Consider the following 20061-nt stretch of genomic DNA (forward strand, 5'->3'; position numbering starts at 1 on the left):
CAAAGTCCGAATGTTTTCACTGATAAGTGCATGACAATATATAATGATGGCGGGTGGTGGGGCAAGAGAAGAATGAAGGAACTTTGGATGGTGTAGAGGAAAATGGAGTGGGAGGAGGTGGGGGATGGAAAGATAGTAGAATGAAATAGACAGTATTACCCTATGTATATTTATGATTACATGAATGGTGTGAATCTACAATGTATACAACCACAGAAATGAAAAGTTGTATCCCATTTGTGTACAATGAATCGAAATGCAGTTTGTAAAAATAAGATTTTAATAAAAGAAACATTGAACACACACAAAAAATTTCCATAAACTAAGTTAAATCATATAATAATTTAGTGAATACCTTCTCTCCTTTGCTTGATAAATATTTCTTTTGCAGTTATTGTTTTAGGGAATGCCCTATGTGCTTGGAATAGAGTAAGAGCGAAAAACAGGTGAGGTCTCAACTCTCAAAGAACTTGTAGAGAAAATGCAGGAATTAATAATTAGGCAAATAACCATATAATTATTAACGGCGCATGCTATAAAAGATAAGAATAGAGAGTTTTGAGAAAAAACAACAGAATTCAATCTAGTCTGCAGGATTGGGATTACAGAGGTAGTGAAGGTAGGGGTTCCACCAAGAGTTAGAGAGAGTACTTTCCAGCAGAGGAAAAACCACATAAGAAGGTCCTGAGGGGAAAAGGAATTTAAGGTGCACTGTAGTAGCTGGGAGGCTAACATGGCTCCAGGATGGTAAGCAACAGCTTAAAATTACAGTCATGTAGGACATGGTAAGCCAAGTAAAGGATTTTTAAATTTTATTTTAAGAATAATGAGAAGCCACTGGAAGATTTTTTTGCGGTACTGGGGATAGAACCCAGGGCCTTGTGCTTGCAAGGCAAGCACTCTACTGACTGAGCTATCTCCCCAGCCCCACTGGAAGATTTTAAGCAGATAAATGACATAATATCATCTCCCTTATAAATTGACACTCTTATAACTATTGGAAATTAGACTGAAGGGGCAAGTAAGGTTTTCAGTCATCCAGAGATATCAACCCCTAGTAGGGAGATGGAATTTTGAAGGATGACAACCAGATTTCTGGCAGAGCAATTTGGGAGGAGAGTTACCATTTACTAATAAAAAGACAAACTAAGTGTAATTAGATTTGGGAGGTTCAAGAGGCTTTAGTTGCCTATGGTAATAATAACAATGATAAAAGAATGTAGTAATGAGGTAATGATTGAACCATACAACTTTTGCTTTTTAGTACACTTAAGCACTATGCATTAGGAAATAGAGTATCTCCTAGAGAAGCAGACCAAGATGTTACGGAACAATCTGAACTTTTCCTACAATTTACTTCTCAGTGATGCTATCTTATTTTGGCAATGTTCCTCCATCCTCGACTCTAGCAAGTTAGTACTAAGCAAACCAAGGTTGATCAATCTTACCCCTATCAATGGAATAGCTATCAAAAAGGGTAATCTTTTACCAGGACCAAACTAAACTAAGTTAAAGTCATGAATGACCAAACATTTCTTTTAGAAATTAAGAGAATTTCTAAACTCTTGTCCAATTACCTGAGGAGAGCAGGCAATTGTTTTTCTAAGCAAGAATAAAGCTTATTCTACCAACATCATTACAGTACTATTTCACCATCAGGAGGTGTTCAGATAATGAATGTATCTTCTGTTTTAAGATTTCGTAAAATTAATTTGTCCAAGTGTGTTTTGCTTTTTCATGTTGATTGGCATCTCAGGTCACTGTGAGGCTGCTAGAAATGGCACCATGTCCTATATACCTTTTAACTGTAGTGTGTAGTCATTGAATGTTTACTGGATAAAGAAATGACGATTTGGTGGATTATAAAAAAACAGTTGAAGTCAATAGGGTTAAAAAGGATGCAGAAATACAATAAGTGACTTCAATATAGGTAAGTATTGAAATAAAGAAATTGGAAGATAATTCAGATCATTATCAAATAGGTTCTGAACTATCACAATGTAACAAAATAACTTGTTTATAGAAAATGTCTACTTTGTGTTCTAAGATAAGAACTACAAAGGGAGACTATATTTAGATTTAGACTATATTTAGATAGAATTTAGAAATATATGTAAATAATGTTCAAATACAAGCTGTTATTGACTACAAAAACACAAGTAATTTTTTTTTAAGAAGTTCACAAATCATAAATTTTGTTGCCACACAAAAAGAACCCCTTAGGTTCACTATGCTTAATGGCCAAGGGTGAATAAAATGAACAAAGGTCACAGGGAATATATCCAACAGACAAGGGACATTGAAAACATAGTTGAGTGAGTTCCAAAATTGTTGAAGTTCAATTGCTCAATTAAGATGGAAGCCAGCCTCTGTGAAAACTAATGTCTAAATAAAGTTTGAGGTGTGCATTTACACAAGTGGTTCTCAGGAGAAACTGGCTTGATGGTCACATCAGAGGTCCACCTGATGCCAGAGGACAGGGCTGCATGTTGGTGGGGAAGTTCCAGAGCTCCAATGCCTGCCACAGCTGGAGCTCTGGGCATTTGGAGAAGTGGCTGACAAGAGTGCAGTAACCAGTAACTAATATGGGGGATCGGATAAGGTACATGGAGCCATTCCCTAAGACAGTGGAGTTTGCTCCAAGTTTTCATATATGTACACAAATAATTTCTTATGCTACAAATGAAAAAATCAGACAGCAGTAAATACAAAGAGAAACATTTTTACAATTAGGGTTATTAAAGTACAAAATAGATTTTTCGGGCAATACATATACCTTGTTTAAGAATCCTATTCAGTTAAAGATAATAATTAAACATTCATTCAAATTCTATGACATTAAGGGAAAAGAAATATTCCATAAACTATAAATTAAAATGCAATTGTTTAAAATCTCTCAGCATGTTTGGCTTATTATCATTTGCTTCCATTTTTTTTTTTTTTTTTTAAAGCATGATTAGACCATAACCTCAGTGCCTATTCAATGATCCATAACAGGGCATTCTAATTTTTATTGTGCAATCATTCATAAACCTTGGATCATTTCTACTTTACATGTAAGCAACATGTGTGGCCCTTTCCAATAGTGCCACAGCATATAGCCTAACATTTTTTTTTAAGACTTTAAAGATCATGCTGCAAGAAGGATTACTTCACTGCCTGCTCATTTAACCTCCGTGATAGAATTTGGTAGTCTCTTTAGAGGGAAACTGGAAGACTTGGGAGCAGATCTCAGGATAAAATTTTCACTGGTTAACCTTCTATTGTTTTACTTTCTTAATATATTTATTCTTACCACATGTATGTATTACCCTATAATAATCACAAATCACAATTTAACAACAAAAACAAAGTGTCATATGATGAAATGAAACTACTGAAGTAGTTTTTTGCATCTGCCTTGGAGATAGTACTTTTTCCAAAGTTCCACAGAACTTAGTGATAGTCTTACTATTAAATTCTCTATTATGTAACAAACAAAGCAGAAACTCTGTATATGCAATAGGAACATGTTAATTCTCTATGTTCCAGGGTCATTATAACAAAAATGAACTGAACTCTTCAAAATGCAAATCTTTTTTTTGTTTTTTTTTTTGTTTTTTTTTGCAGTACTGGGGATTGAACCCAGGGCCTTGTGCTTGCAAGGCAAACACTCTACCAACTGAGCTATATCCCTAGCCCACAAATCCCTTTTTATTCAAAAGTTTTGATTCTACCCCATGACTTTTTGTTAAAGCTCCTAACAAAGAATAAGAGGCTAAATTGAATTAAACTGTCTACTTTTTCATAACTTCCAAGCTCTAATAACTGCATCATGAGCAGTAAAAATGCACTAAAATCAATCATCAGAGAATCTGGGTAAGTTTTGAAGGGATTAAATCACTAAGAAAGAACTATCTGTGTGCAGCAGACAGTTAAGGTGCTAGGAAACAAAGCAGGCAGAACTTACTACCTCAGATCCAAGGTCCCAATTCACCTGGAAAAGAACCTCAGATAAACTGGCTAATGCTATTTTGGTTCACCCATGGATCAGCTGTATTAGTAAATTAACTTATTAATAAGAGTGGGCAAAGAGACCTAGGTCACCTACATTTCCTTTCTTGATGAGGCATGTCTACTTAAGGGCTCTAAAATCCAGATAAAAAATTGCTTTGAAGTCCAAATCAGAATATAGGACTTATACAGCCATAAAAATCTGGTTTGAATTTTTTTTCTCATCTTGAACTCTATGTTGGTTCAAGAAATGGAATAAGTTATAGTTTTAAAACAACTTGCTGACAAAATCATCCTTTTTTCTTTTTTTTAAATAGTTTTTTAGTTGTCAATAGATCTTTAGTGTATTTATTTATATGTAGTGCTGAGAATTAAATCCAGGGTCTCACACATGCTAGCAAGTGCTCTACCACTGAGCCACAACCCTAGCCTGCCATCCTTTTTTCTTTAAGACTTCAACTTTTGAACATAATGCTTTTATATAAAACATTTTAGGGAAAGGAAAGTTTTCCAGGATAATCATACCAGAATGTAACCATTTCTGTACACAGTTCAAATATCTCTCCAGTTGCCCTTAATACTACATATATGTGGTTTTCAGTTCATATGGGCTTGACCTGTGTACTATAGTTTGGAAAATCTGCCACAGTGATGTGAATTCATTGAGTGTGTACCTTTTCACCTTCAGTGTACATACTCACACACATGTACACATACTCAGTCTATGTCACTATATTTTAGATTTTATCTTATCCCATTACAGTGCCGTCTCACAGAACATAACCATCAATTGAACAGATTTTATCAAGCTTAATTTACTTGGTTTGTGTTAGGAAAACAATAGTCCTATTGAATAAGCTTTTTAAAACTACAAATGGTCGCCTACCTTAAAGAATGATTGCTCTAAGTTTACCATTCAATTCTTCCTCTAACAACACACTTTTCTTAGACATATTCCTCATACCTTTATAATGGCAAAATTCTACCTCATAATAATGCATATGTGACATTAAAAAGACTGTTGTAATAAATTTGGAGTGAGTTTCTATGTAAGTATAATGTCTCCATAATATATTGTGACATTTGCTACTACTTACTAAATTCATTTTTATAGCTCTGGCTTCCAAAAAATTTATTCACTTTTCACAAAACTGTAGTTAATGTAGTAGGCTGTCACAATCTTTGGATTGAAAGGTCTCGAGATTTAAATTTTAATTATCTACTGAACATTCTAAAATACACTTCTAAAATACATTTCTCATATTTAAAGCAATCGCCTTTACTAAAATTGTTCAACATTTATTGTTTAAAAATATTTTTAGTTGTAGATGGACACATACCTTTATTTTATTTATTTATTTTTATATGGTGCTGAGGATCGAACCCAGTGCCTCACATGTGCTAGGCAAAGACTGTACCACTGAGCTACAACCCCAGGTCCTTGTTTAAAAATATTTTAAACCCATTTTCTTTATTTCTTTTTTGTTGGGGTGGGGCGTCCCAGGGGTTGAACTCAGGGGCACTCAACCACTGAGCCACATCCCCAGCCCTATTTTTAATTTTTTTATAGACAGGGTCTCACTAAATTGCTTAGCACCTTGCTTTTGCTGAGGCTGGCTTTGAACTTGAGATCCTCCTGCCTTAGCCTCTTGAGCTGCTGGGATTACAGGTGTGTGCCTGACCCCCATTACCAAAAGTAAAGAAATTAAGTTGCATGAGGTGGCGCATGGGCTGGGGATGTGACTCAATGATTTAAAAAAAAGTAAACAAAGTAAAAACATTCTGCTCATTCCTTAACAACCTTGGAGACAGCTGCCATTGTGGCCCTCAGCACATGAATCCTATAGTCAAGTCATAAAGTGGGTTTCCAAATCCTGCTACTAAGATTTTTAGTTCTTTTCTGACTTCTGTCACTTCATTTTTGAATTCTATTTTGGTCTTTTATTTCTTATATAATTTTCTGAAAACTTTTTACCTCATTCTAAAATAATGCAGTATGTGAACTGCTTTCTGAGTACATTTTCCTGGCATACTCTAGTCTGTATGGATGTCATTTTATTCTTTATTCTTATTACAACTTTGTATGGCATCTAACCTGGATATTTTTCTGTTGCTCATTTTTACATGAACTTAGTTTTCCTGGACTTTAAAAAGAAAGCATAATTTAGATAACCTTAACAATTTGGTTTTTAAAAACATGGGAGCTTGATTTCAATAGTTCCCAGCTCTGTTCCCTTATCCACTTTAGTTTGGATTTCTTTTTCCTTCTCCACTGTCCTTGTCCAATTGAATTTTGCCAGCATTCCCAGTCATTTCTCCTCAATGTGAGGTCCCAACCTGGAAATAAAATTGTGGGTCAATTTAAAAAGTCCAAAAAATTAAACCATTCAGGTCCCTGTAGGCATTCCCTGGAGATTCTTTTTTTTTTTTTTTTTTATTGTAAACAAATGGGATACATGATGTTTGTTTGTACATGGAGTAACAGCATACCATTTGCATATTCATAAATTTACATAGAGTAATGATGTTTGATTCATTCCATTATTTTTTCCTTCCTCCCCACCCCTCCCACCTCTCTTTTCCCTCTATACAGTCCCTCCTTCCTCCATTCTTGTCCCACTCCCACCTCCCATTAAGTGTCATCACCTGGAGATTCTTATAGTCTTCTACTTCTGCCATATTAGCTGTATGACTTTGGACAAATTGCTCCATCTTTCTGTTTCCCCTTACTCATCTGTAAAATATGATAGTGAACAGAGGGGAAAAAAAGGATAATGAGTTTTCATTCAAAGTGCTTAAAACATTGCTTAACACTGGGTACTTTTTGAATGTTTGTTAAGTAAAATATCCATCTGTTCCTTATTTATGAACTCACCTTGAAGTTGTACATACTTTCAGGTTAGCTGATCTCAGCTCCCACCCCAGTGCTTCAGCGGGCCATTCCTATGCTAACCACAGTTAAAGATTCAATTTATCCTATCAACATACTTCATGCTTGTTTCGTTTTTAATAAGATTCCAAGAATGGAAAGCTGCTAAGTGTCATCCTAAAATGAACATGAATGCCCTTTGTTTCTACTGTTGAATTAGGAAATGGTATTTTTTGTTGTGTTTCATTTTTCCTTTCCCTAGACTCTTTAGGGATGTAGAGGTAACTGTATTTACATATAATCAAATAGGTGTCTTTTCAACACCAGGTACCTTTAGCCAAGGTGGTAAACAATCTTTTTAGAAAGGTTCTTAGAAAACTTAAAGTCCAGAGCATTTTTAAAAAATGAAATTTTGTTTTCCTGGTACTGGGAATTGAACCCAGGAGCACTTTACTACTGAACTACATCCTGGTCCTTTTTATTTTGAGACAGGGTCTCACTAAGTTGTCCAGGCAGCCTCAAGCTTGCAATCTTCTTGCTTCAACTTCCCTACTTGTTGGGATTACAGGCATGCACCACCATGCCCTGTGAAATTTTCACTTTTTGCAGCTTATGTAAATCAGAAGTAGCAAATTTCTATTATCTGCAGTCAAATATACTATTTCTTTAACTTGCCAGATCTGATTTTTTCCTTTTTAAGCAATGTTTCTCTGTTTTGAACATACAAATACAAAAACAAAAAAAAAAGCTAACTAACCAGATTTTTGGAATTCAGGTTTCCAAAAAATTATTCCTTATACCAGTATAGGATTTGTCTTGGAAATGTGACACAAAAAAAGTGGAGGAGAGACTCGTGACAACTGAAAATAATATATGTTCCTGGTTTGATTCTGGAAAAGAATTTTTTCCCTTCCTTTTCTATAAATTAGGGCATTATTGGGAAATACATACATAAATGTAAGTAATGTATATACATCATAATTTTGTATCAAATTTTCTCATTTAGGTAATTATTCTACAATTATAAGAGAATGAAATTAAAGCATTTGGAACATAAAGATGTCATGCCTGCAATTTACTTTACTATCAGAGTTCAGACAGAGAGGATGTGAAAGTCAATGTGGTAAAATACTAACATTTAGGGAATCTTTGTGAAGGGTATATGGGAATTCTTTGTACTATTTCCTTATAGCCTTATATTCTTACAACACTGAAATTATATCAAAATTATGTGTTTTAATAGTTGAGGGGTTAAGAGCATAAGGACAGTAAGATCAGTGTCCTTAGAATCTCTGAGCATGTACAGTATCTGTGAATGTTATGTATGGAAAGCAAGAATCTTATTATTTTTAAAGAAAAGTTGAGGACTTTTATATACCTCACATATTTGGCTAGGAGGCCAATACAGAATCACCACCTAAAGGTACTCACTTTGATAGGTAAGCCAATGCTTAATTTGATAAATTGCCATTTTATATTAGTGGAATCAATGGTATCCTAGTGAGATAATATCGCAAGCTAAGACCATTACATACAGCAGGTGCTATCAGATTGGCAGCAATGAAATTGAGTTACTATGCTCAGTTAGCTTTGGGGCAATGACCATGTTTGTACACTCTTGATGGGATTTAGATTGGTATAATCTAGTACGATCTTTCTGAAGAGCAATCAGGTGGTATGTACCACATTTTAAAATGTTCTTACCCTTTGACTCAGCAACTCCACTTCTAGAAATTTATCCAAGGGAAGTAGTGGGGCAGGTACATAAATATGAATATTCAAATGTGTTTACTCTGTCATAACATATAATAGAAAGCAATATCTGTCTCTCAGCATGTGATTGATTAAATATTTATCCATATAAAGTAATATTCTTCAGCTACTGAAAAGTATGAGATAAATTAATGTCTCAATATATTAAATGAAAAAGCACGTTTCAGAATGGTATATAGTATGATCCTATTTACACTTAGTGCTTATTTACATTTAAAATACTAGATAAGCCTTTTTAAAAATACATTAAGAGAATACATGCCAAAAAATTATAAGTAATGAGTTAGAAGAATGTACTCTATGCAGACAACATAACTTGCAGGGAGGGATTAGTATAGAATAAAAATGTGGAACTCTATATTTAAAACCTAAGAATTTCAACATGATGACAACAGAGCATTAAGCCAAGCATGGGGCCCTGTGACCATATGGGTCACATGTCCATAAAGTCTTCCCTGACTATACACTTGGATATATGCTACACTGTATTATACATTAAGTTGTTGTATATGGAGAAGAAGGTAGAAATATATAAGGTAATATACTTTTTCCTCCCTTTCCTATTTTTTTAAGAGCAATACACTGTGATGTAAGCAACACAAAGTGGGTGTAAATTATTATAAAAGGAGCTAGTACATTAAGGGCATGAAATTAGCCAATTTGCCAGTGTATCCTATGAATCAACTCATGTGCCACCAGAGTGTCTCCAAGAGGTCTGACAGAAATTCAACCATAGACAGAGATGTGTGGCTCTTAAAAGATTTCTATGGCTAATCTGAATTACTATTTTTCAAAAAAGAGTTTCATTCACTAATGACTATTAGGACAGATAAATGCAGGGTGATTTTTTTTCCCTCTTTTCATGTGCAAAGTAGAAGTATAAAAAAAAAGAATAAAAATATAAAACTTAAGAATTTTCAGTCCTTAGAAGAAATTAAATAGCTCTTCTAGGTCACTTGGCTATTGATATCTTTCTACTGCTCTAAATGGTTCCATGATATCCACAAATTAACCAAACAGTAGTATTATTAGTCATTAGTTGACCTGATCTTCCTACAAGTTAAATGTTTCCTTTGATGCTTCTATTTATAAGTAGAACTAAAAACCTGGGAAGTCTAATTTGGGATCAGTATGGTAGCTTATGTTCTGCCATGTAGAACATCAAGGTTTGATTAGGCAGATCTTAGGGTTGTAGCCAAAAGGCAAGAGTACAAGACATTCTAATATCTAATGAGTTCTAAATAAGATGGCCTAACACCAAGTTCTCATTCTCATTAGTCATTTGATCAGCAACGTTCAACAGGTCCTCATGAGAATGTGAGAATAAGCATACAGGTGAAATGACAAAGGTTTCTAGGATTTAATAGTGTGCTGGAGTGAGGAAAACATTAAAAGATTTGTTGTTAAAGATTTTTCTGAAGTTCATCATAAGGTAACCAGTGACAAATAAATCTACATGGCTCATCAAAAGCTATAAACCTTTGACTTTTTAAGTATCTAGAGAATCTGTCGAAACTCTATTTGAGAAGTTCTCCAAGAGACTTCAGGGTTTTGTATAACATGGTGACAAACTATAAATAGAAAGTCGATAAATCCTATGAGGTGTGTATTTCAAGACTAATTTATGTGCCTTGAAAGTGTTCAATTTTGTGCTATTTTAAAATTCTTGTTCCAGAATTATATGTGTATACATGGTACCATAAGTCACATATAATCTATGCTCAGTAATAGAGAAAAAAACTAATAAATGCACCAGAGACTTGTGCTTATATGGGATTATCCAAAGCAGTCATCTGTTTCAGAGCATCAGTCCGGTCTTCACTTAAGTTATTAAACCCAGTCATACTCATCAGAATTTTCACCAATCTGATTAGTACTACTATTCTCAAATTTCCAGGTATAATATAGATTTAGATTTAGATTTCTACTAAAGGTAGAAATCTATCATTTTCACAAATGAAAAAAAAAAATGAAAAAAAAAAATCTCTTACTTAATGATTTACCTTTGGTTATCTCCATAGATATTTATCTGCTTTTATCTTTGTCTTACAGTGATTTTTTTCTTTTAAATGATTATGTTACATACGTAAATGTTCATTAAGAAGCACTTTCTAACAGTATCGTATGGAGACTGAATGGGTTATGACAATACACACTGAGGAAAAAAAAACTCATTTGATGGGGATGTGGAAGTGAGAGCTCAAACACAAAATAGGAGTTGGACTAGATAATATTAATGCTTTCATATAATTCCAATATATCATGAACATGAAACAATTAGAGATGTTAAACAGGGATGACGGAGGATATTAGCACTGGGAATGGAAAGGAGGCAAATTCAAGACACTTGAAGAAAATATTCTATGTATTCATTACAATTTGGCACTTACTGAGCATGGGATGCAGGAAAAAAGAATGAAGGATCAAAGGTACCTAATGTTTCAAGTCAAGAAACTGAGTAGCACCATTAGTAGAAGTGAATGGGTATTAATGGATTTTTTTCCCATTGTTTTGATTGTGAAGGAATCTCTGAACAGGACAACTAAAAATAGAGATGCTGAATCTGCATTTCTGTTTTGTTTGTTGGTATCAAAGATGATTCTAAGAGGTCAGTCAGATGTGGGCAGGAAACCCCATTCCTCTGTGCCTGCAGGGGCAGGGCCTGGGAAGGACACTAGTAGAAGTAAACCAGCATACCTGGCAAATGGGCTGAAATTCAAGAGTAGAGGAAGAACAGAGTTAATAGAGACACACTTAGCCTCTTTGGGAATTGACTCAAGAACTGGGACAAGCATGAGCCTTCAAGGAGCTAGAAAGGCAGTGGTAGAGTATAAGATTTAAGCTAACACCAAGAAACTCAAAATAGACTTAACAGGCCCAATGGAGCCAGTTATTGTGAAAAATGTCATAAAATGGTATTTGAGAACACTCGAGAGAAAAATTAGACACAGAGAGGAATCTAAGAAAACACTGCATAAGTCTATTAAAATATGCAATTGGATGTTACTGGCCTGGAAAATTCTGTTCTGTACATTTTTTGGTACATTTTTGAGTAAGAGATATATAACCATGACTTACATTTGCATTACGGTTGCATGACCTATGATCTATTACTGTGATTCCTAATTACCCTTATTTTAACTTTATCTTCACCTTAAGGCTGCCACCTTACAATGAGCTCTGTTATAGCAGAACTAATAATTCTCAAAGGATGGTCAAGGAATTAAAACATCATTAGCATCACCTGAGCTTTTGCTAGAACCTCAGATCTTCAAAGGCTATGCAGACCTACTAAAACAGAAGTCCTAGGGACAGAATCTACCAATTTGGTTTTAAGCCTCCAGGTGATTCTGATACACGCAGGTTTGAGAACCACTGTTGGTCTTCAGAGCTAGATCTTTATAGAGGTTCAGCTGAGATCTGTATGAGAGGCAAGGGAGGCAGAAGGATCAACTAGAAACAGTGAGGTTTTTTAGCTAGAATCGAATTAGAGCTCCAGCACCCTCTAGTTGTATAAGATCTTAAGCAAGTTACTTAACTTCCCCATAAAGACAAGAGAAACAATAATACCTACTTTGAAAGGTTACTATGAATACTGAAGTTTATGTACCTCCGTGGTTAGTCAGAGTGTTGGCTCTAGTGTCAGGCCTTGCTCAAAATGTCAGCTCCACCTCTTACTATGTGATCTTGGGCAAATGACTACATCCCTCTGTGCTACAATTTTCTTATTTGTAATGTGATTACCCTTTTTTCAGAGGGTTGTGAGGATTCAATGACTTTATTTGTATATATGTGTGATTTATATAGTTTATATATAATTTATAGAATTTCAATTTATAGAATTGCTTAGAAGATTGCCTGCCTCATAAATACTCAATAACTGTTATCTTTTTTATAATAGAAATATAAATAACAATGATAATAATAACATACCTCATGTAAATAAAATAACTTGATCTAGAATATAGTAGATATTCAATATTTGGTAACAATAATTATTTATTGTCATTAAAGAATTCTTCCCCATAAAGTATAGGGTTGCAGATTTTCCAGTATATGGGAACCCCTGATACCTTCACATATAGTTTATATTCTAATGTCTTCCCTCTCCTCTGAATAACTTCAATAATATTAACAATACCAATATTAATTGCTTTTTCTAGATAGTATACTATAGTTAGGTAATAGGAACCATTGGGGGAGACAGTAGAGGATAGATGGAACCTTGTACATTTTTTTCAATTCCTGTGATTACTTAAAAACAAACATTTTAAAAAATAGGATTACAAAGCTGTCTGAAGTAAGAAGTATTCAGTAAGTAAGTATTCAACTGAGTTGCTTAGGGCCTTGTTAAGTTGCTGAGGCTGGCCTTGAACTTGCCATCCTCCTGCCTCAAGTCACTGGGATTATAGGTGTGTGCCACCATGCCTGACTCAAAACTAAGTATTTAAAGAAATATGCTAAATAAATACTATGTGATTCACCTCTCTCAAATTAATATTAATTTTAGCTCATCATCATCTTTTCATTCAGGACTTCAATCAAAATAAAGATGTAATTTTCTCCAGTCAGAAAAATCTGGCAGTGAAAAGAAATGAGCAAAGTCCTCTAATACCTGGTCGATTTTAGTTTCCAGAGAAAATAAAAGGACGTTACTACATTAGTCCATTCTATATTACTATAAAGAAATACCTGAAGCTGGGTACTTTCTAAAGAAAAGAGGTTTATGTAGCTCACAGTTTGGGAGGCTGCAAGTTCAAACAGCATAGTAATGGCTCTGGTGAGGACTTCCCAGGCTTTATCACTTCAAGGGAGATGGCGTTATGGACAAAGTGAGAAAGAGGGGAAAAGATCACACAGTGTGACAGGTAGCCAAAGGGAGGGGAGAGGCCAGGTTTGCTTTTTTTTTTTTTAAACAACCTTGTCTTGAGAACTAACTCAGGGTCACATGAGAACTACCTTAATCCCTTCCCAGGGCAAAGACCCCTAACACCTAATCAACTCCTACTTTTTTTAAAAAAAAAAATTTAGTTATCAATGGACTTTTATTCTTTCTTTCTATCCATCTATCTGTCTGTCTACCTACCTACCTACCTACCTACCTACCTACCTATCGTGCTGAGAATTGAACCCAGTGCCTCACACATGCCAGATGAGCACTCAACCACAGCCCCTAAGGCCCACTTCTTAAAGGTCCCACAACCTCTCAACATTACCACACTGCTGACCAAGTTGCCAATATATGAACAACCTACATTCAAACTACAGAAATTACCAAAGGTTCAATATTTTTCTCTAAAAAAGAACTAGCCCAGCTGTTCTAGCAATATATATGTTTCCTTCTTTTTTCAACATTTTGTTCAAGAAATCATACATAATCAAAGGTATTCCCCAAATATAGAGACCATAAGATCTATATTAAAGAGATTCTGCAATCCTCAACTTAATGTACATATGAATAGTTCAAACTGCTGAAATAATTAAAAATTATAATTTCTTTTGAGATGACTATTTACCAACCAAAATCTTGTGTGGTTTCACAATCCCCTCACAAATCTGTTGCAGAACACAAAACTTCTTTATTCAAGGAATTTAAGAAAACTTCATGACACACTGAAAGCAAGTATCTCCACAATATTTTAGACTTTCCCTATACCAAAAATAATGTCAGGGTGTTAAGTTACCTAACACTATTTGAAACAGGTCTCATATACAGGTTTCACATAACTATACTTCAGATACTCCAAAAGCCTCCTTGTTAAATTAGTCCATAATTTAAAAAATATTTTGCATACTCTTTTTTTACCTTTATTTTATTTATTTATTTATACATGGTGCTGAGAATTGAACCCAGGGCCTCTCACATGCCAGCAAGGTGCTCTACCACTGAGCCACAACCCCAGCCCCAATTAGTCCATATTTTTTATGGACTTGAATGTTTGCATTCGTCCCAAAATTCATGTTGAGATTTTGACCCCCTATGTGACAGAATTAAGAAGTGAGGCTAAAGGCAATAAAATCATGTGAGTTGAGACAAGAGAGTTTACTCTCTTTGGCTGCTCTCTATCATATGAGAATACAAGCCAGGGAGAAAGCCCTCACCAGTTACTAGATCTGCCAGCACCTCAATATTGGACTTCATGTCCTTCAGAACTGTGGAAAATAAATATGTTTTTTAAGCCACCAAATATACATTTAACTTGTTACAGCAGCCCAAACTAAAATAATGTCCAAAATGGTATTAATAATTCTGCATTTTACTACTTCCTTAATTCAACAAATTAAATTTCCCAAACCTCCTAACCAGAGTTGGCTCTACCATGTCTTGACAATTAGGTAGCCAATCTGCATTTAGAACTATTACCAACTCCCTGAAAAACTTCTTTGATAAATTATTTATCTTCTATATCAGAAGAACTGCAAGTACAGGCACTAAACATATAATCTTGTTGGCAAACAAGTACTAACAATTTCAAGTGAAAAACAGGCCAGCAAACACATTACTTATGAATTATAATTAAAGATAATTGTCTTAACAAAGTGTGTCACAACTGCTTTTAAACATGTGTGTGTGTGTGTGTGTGTGTAGTGTCTTGCCCTGAAATGTGTCTGACTTATTCCATAAATTTTAATCCTGGAATGAGTATGGATATCAAATTAAAAATTTTGGATGAAACTGTAAATTAAAAGCAATAAAAATTCAATCTACACTTATATCAAAAAGTGTTAACTTGTTTTTCAACTTCAGGGACATGCATTCAAAAAAGTTCAGATTCAGGTCTTGCACCTGACAGTCATTGAGTGCATACTACGTGCCAAATACTACTGTGTGCTATATACCCAGTGTACAAAATAAATATGGTCCTTGATTTCAGAGAGCTTACTGTCTAGGGAGGAAGACAGACTTCACCAGACATTAGACAAATAAAATTATAAGATGTGTTTAATTATTATTTGTATTGCATCTCTCCCAGTTGGTAACAGTGGCCAAACCCATTTAAGGAGTACTCTGCAGAGAGAATTTTGGGTTGTTTAATTATCAGATATAACCAGTTGTAGCTGGGAGACATGAAGACCTATACAACAGTAGATAATCCTATGAACTTTATCATAAAAACTATCATAAAGTTTATTTCTAGAAGTACAAAGTATTCATCTATACATGCATGTTGACAGGATAACTTCTAATCACGGAGTAGAATTCATCAGTTCATTTTTTTCTTGAATCCTGTTTCTGACCAAATCCATGATGGCGAAAAGCACACAAGCTTTACAACTTAATTTTCTTTTCCTAAACTAATTTTTAAATACATCAGTGCTCTAGCATTTAAGTACAATGCTATTTCAATTAAATGAGTCTTTGGGAAATAAAAATTTACAATTTCATCAGTTGTATTTTAAGGTCTGCATTTAATTTAGTCAAGTTAACCTTATGTGTGAATTATTTCCAGGCATAGCTTGTTTGCCATAGCCCAGTGCAAAATATACAAAGTACTAAAGACTTTCAAGGTATTATTCTAACTTAATTTTTACCTTTCCTTCTATAACATCTTCAAGTGACTTCAACAGTATTCCAGTGCTCTTCATTCCCTCTCAGAGAACTCAGTTGTACAGTTCAAACCCACTGCCTTCTTTAAAAAAAAAAAAAAAAAAAAAATCCCTCCTTTGACTTCAAAAGTATTTAAGAAACATTTACACTTTAAACATTTATTTCTGCATGCTGCTCTACCAAAACAAAATACACCAGAAAGGACCCAAAGTCAAAAGTTCCCGAAGGAGTTTGTATTAGGTTCTCTTCCTCCTACCTTGCCATATGGAAACATATTCAGTGTCTCTGTTCCCTGCTCGCGCCCGAACTTCTATTTCACGCAACACTGTACCTTTTGGATACCACATCTTTTTTAAAAAATTTGAGTACGTTCTTTTGTATCTTGCGTTATTTTTGCCCCTGCTATCCTTGAAATTCATTTTTTTTTCTCAAAAGTTACAATGTTACATGACTATGCGCCACGAACCCCGCCCCTTAGAAGTTTGTATTTTGTGACCAAGTAATTTCTTCAACTTTCAAAGAGTAAACACCTAGGAAGCGGTATTATCACAGGCCCATCAACTCTTCTCAATTTCCTACCCGTTGCAGGTACTCTTAAGACAAATCCAATTCCTCTAATAAATCCCGTTCGTTTTCCAACACCATCCCTCTCTCTTTCCTCTGCGCTTCCGGGACGCCTGTAGCCCCTGCCAGTACTTAGCCCCAAACTTGGCCCTTGGAAGGTACAGCTCCATCCGGCGTGAAGCCAAGGCGCAGCTCTCTGTACTCCTCGAAAAAGCAAGGGGAACGCTCCAGAAATGCCCTGGAAGAGAGGGCGCACCAGAGAAGAAAATAACGTTACTTTATCTCGGCTTTGACCCAGGACCCCAGACGCTTGCGGCTGCCCTGACAACCGCAGTAAACCAGCTTGTCCCCAGCCAGTCTTGGTCTCTCCTTCCTTTACTCGCGCTCCTCATAAGTCTACTTTTCTTTCGCTTCCTCACCCTTTCTCCAGAGGCACTTGGTCCCTCCCAGCTCTGCCCCCACCGCACCCCTTTTTTCCCCTCCTATACAGACCCTCCCAGCCCCGAGCCCTTTCCTCCCAGAGTCGCTCTCTTCCCCTTTCTGTTCGCTTTCCATCGCCCCTTCGGATTGGCCAAGCGCACCGGAGCCTGATTGACCAATCGGCGAGCTGGGTTGGTGCCGATGGGCGTGGCCGCGGCGCCGGGGCTCTCATATCGAGGCTGCCTCCCCCTCTCAGCCGGCAGCACATTCCGCCACCGTTGCCGCCGCCCGGCCCCGCAGTTGTCTTCGCCCGAGCTGCTGTCGTTCTAGGGTTAGGGCGGGGAGGGGGGGCGGGCGGGGAGAGGAGGAGAAGGCCGCGGCGGAGGCAAGTGAGAGGAGGAAGGAAGCGGCCGCCCGGAGGGCATAGCAGCTCAAGCGGCGGCCCGGTTCCAGGGAGTGTCGGTGCGGCGCGGTGGTTGGGGCGGATCCCGCGGGGCCCGGGCGGGGGAAGGAGTCACCGGCCCAGCCATGGCGGACAACGAGAAATTAGATAACCAGCGGCTCAAGAATTTCAAGAACAAAGGCCGTGACTTGGAGGTAAATTCCGGGGCGCCGGAGGGTGGGGGCCCTGGGCCTTGGGCCGGTCTCCGCCGGGACTCCGAGGGAGTAGGGGCGGGCGCCGCCGCCGGGCCGCGGGGGAATGGCGCTGGGGGCCGGCCCGTCGGTGACGCCTCTGCTAACGCGCCGGGAAGTTTGTGTAGGGCCTGCTCCGCCTCCGCCGGGGAACGAGATGCTGGGGCACGGCTGGCGCGGCCTAGGCCTGCCCTGTGGAGCCGGCCAGCTGCGGGTGCGAGGGGCTGGGCCGCGCGGCGGGAGGCCGGGCGCGGCGAGTGCGGAGGAGGCTTGTATGTGTGTGTGTGTATGTGTGTGTGTGTGGCCCGCGCAGCCGGGGCCCGGCCGCGTCCCCCTCCCCGGCAGCGGCGGAGATTCCGGCTCTCGCTCGGGCACCGCCGTCTGGCGCCGCGGGTAGAAGGGAGTTGGGGGAGGCAAGCGTGTGGCGACCTAGTGGGGCTCGGAACTTCCTCAGCGAGGCCCAAGACGTCTCCACTTAAAGGCATTTTTTCTGGTCTTCCCGACTCCCGCTTTACCCCTGCCTCCCCTCAATGTCCAAACTACAGGAGTCAACTTCTCCGTTGAAAAAAACACCCCCGGCGTGAGAGGCCATCCTGGTGATGCTAACAGTGCCTTCCAGCGGCCTGTTTTACTCTGGATATAGCTGATTCAAGATGTGGCTTACCGTGTGCCCTCTTCCAGGCAAAGGATCCCCCTTATTTCAGCTTGTCCACAAATCTCTTTTAGCCCCTCCTGAGAGACTACCAGCTGCATTCTTACATTTAAAGTCCAAAGGGTTATACAAAGCTGTCATCCTCTAGTCTACAGTATCCTTTCCCTCCACCTGCTGGTGGTGGTAGTGGGGGATGGGGTGGGCTGTGGAATGGCACCATCACATTTTATTATTTAAAAAGGAAAAAAAAAAAAAAAAAAGCTTCATTGTCTTAGATACAGCTGCTTCCGAAATTGTCAGTCTACATAAGATGTTATGTATTAAATGCACACACACATCGCTGAGATTTTTGATAAAACATTTCCCCTCAGCTTTAAGAATTTATGTTCCTAATTTCTTAATCCATTCTGAGTCAGGAGTTTAGATTTTAAGAGAAAGTGGTATTTTTGTGTTGTCCCTCTACATTTTTATACTGTGATCTTCAGATCTCCATGGTATGTGTCTAAGCTTGATTATTTGCTTGATTGAGATAGTAACTTTTTTTTGGCTTTCACAAAACTCTTTAGTTTTTAAAGTAGTTTGTGTTCCTTTAGTGGGTTTCATAGTTTGAGGGACTGTATGTCTGGAGGTGTGGGTATTCTCTTAATTGTTTTAAGGTTAACATGAGAATGATTGCTGTTATCCTTCTATTGAAAAACCTTTATTGAAATAATTAACATGCCACAAAAATCAGTACAATTTTTAACTTTAAATAAATTTACTTGGTTGTGCAAGAATGTGATGGAAATTTTTTTTTACTAATATGAATATTTAGAATGAGAAAAAAATCCCAAACAATAAAAACTGATAAATATCACAGTTACAAAATCCAGAAAAATAGCAGTTAGGTGCTTGTGAATCCCTGTAATCCTTTTTCCCCCTGCTTCATATTTCTAACAGGTTCACTGAGGTGTAATTCACATACCATCCAATTCACCCATTTAAAGTGGCTTTTGGTGCATTCACATAGTTGTACAACAATCATCAGAATCAATCTTAGAACATTTCACCACCCTCGCAAGAAACCCTTCTTCATGAGCAGTGATTAGCAGTTTTCTAATAACCCCAACCCCAAGTAACTACTTTCTGTCTTTATAGATTTGCCTATTCTGGACTTTTCATATAAGTGGAATTATACAATATGTGATCTTTTCTGACAGGCATCTTTCAAAGTAGTATGTTTTCAAGGTTCATTAATGTTATAACAATGTATCAGTGCTTCATTCCTTCTTTTAAGGGAAAAAGACTAGCATATGAATATACCACATTGTTTTTCATCAGTCAGTGGACATTTGCATTGTTCACACTTTTTAGCTATTATATGTAATGCTGCTGTGAACATTCATGTACACAGTGTTTGTTTTTTGGAACTGTTTTAATTTCTCTTGGTTATAAAACCTGGGAGTGGATTTGCCTGGTTATATGGAAACTTGATATTTAACCTTTTATGAGATTGTCATACTATATTCTAAAGTTATCCTTGGTTTTAAAATTGGTCTTTTCTCTTAACTATATATTTCTTGCCTCTAGTCAAAATGAGATCAAGTGCTGAGTATGTATTAGAATATT

The 20061-nt window shown here is 37.0% G+C and overlaps 2 protein-coding genes across 11 annotated transcripts in view; one reads left to right on the forward strand and one right to left on the reverse strand.

Moving 5' to 3' along the window:
• Nucleotides 1–17279, reverse strand: part of ARL14 (ARF like GTPase 14) — a 93267-nt gene extending 75988 nt beyond the window's left edge. For 4 of the 9 annotated variants that reach the window (XM_079155649.1, XM_079155647.1, XM_079155648.1 and 1 more), the window contains exon 1: nt 16169–17192. The gene's annotated coding sequence lies outside the window, so the exon portion shown is untranslated. Of the gene's footprint in view, nt 1–16168; nt 17193–17240 lie in introns of those variants that run through there. The other 5 variants (XM_079155653.1, XM_079155650.1, XM_079155652.1 and 2 more) reach the window with 4 other exon arrangements.
• Nucleotides 17280–17509: 230 nt separating this feature from the next.
• The window catches only part of KPNA4 (karyopherin subunit alpha 4), a 66287-nt gene continuing 63735 nt past the window's right edge, over nt 17510–20061 (forward strand). For both annotated transcript variants that reach the window (XM_079155552.1, XM_079155551.1), the window contains exon 1: nt 17510–17765. Coding sequence is in view for 1 of the 2 variants with exons in the window: in XM_079155551.1 (XP_079011677.1) it covers nt 17697–17765 (69 nt within the window). In the remaining variant the exon portion in view is untranslated. The remainder of the gene's footprint in view (nt 17766–20061) is intronic.

This window comes from Sciurus vulgaris (assembly GCF_902686455.1).
Source record: "Sciurus vulgaris genome assembly, chromosome: 10".
In the NCBI taxonomy this organism is placed as follows: Eukaryota; Metazoa; Chordata; class Mammalia; order Rodentia; family Sciuridae; genus Sciurus; species Sciurus vulgaris.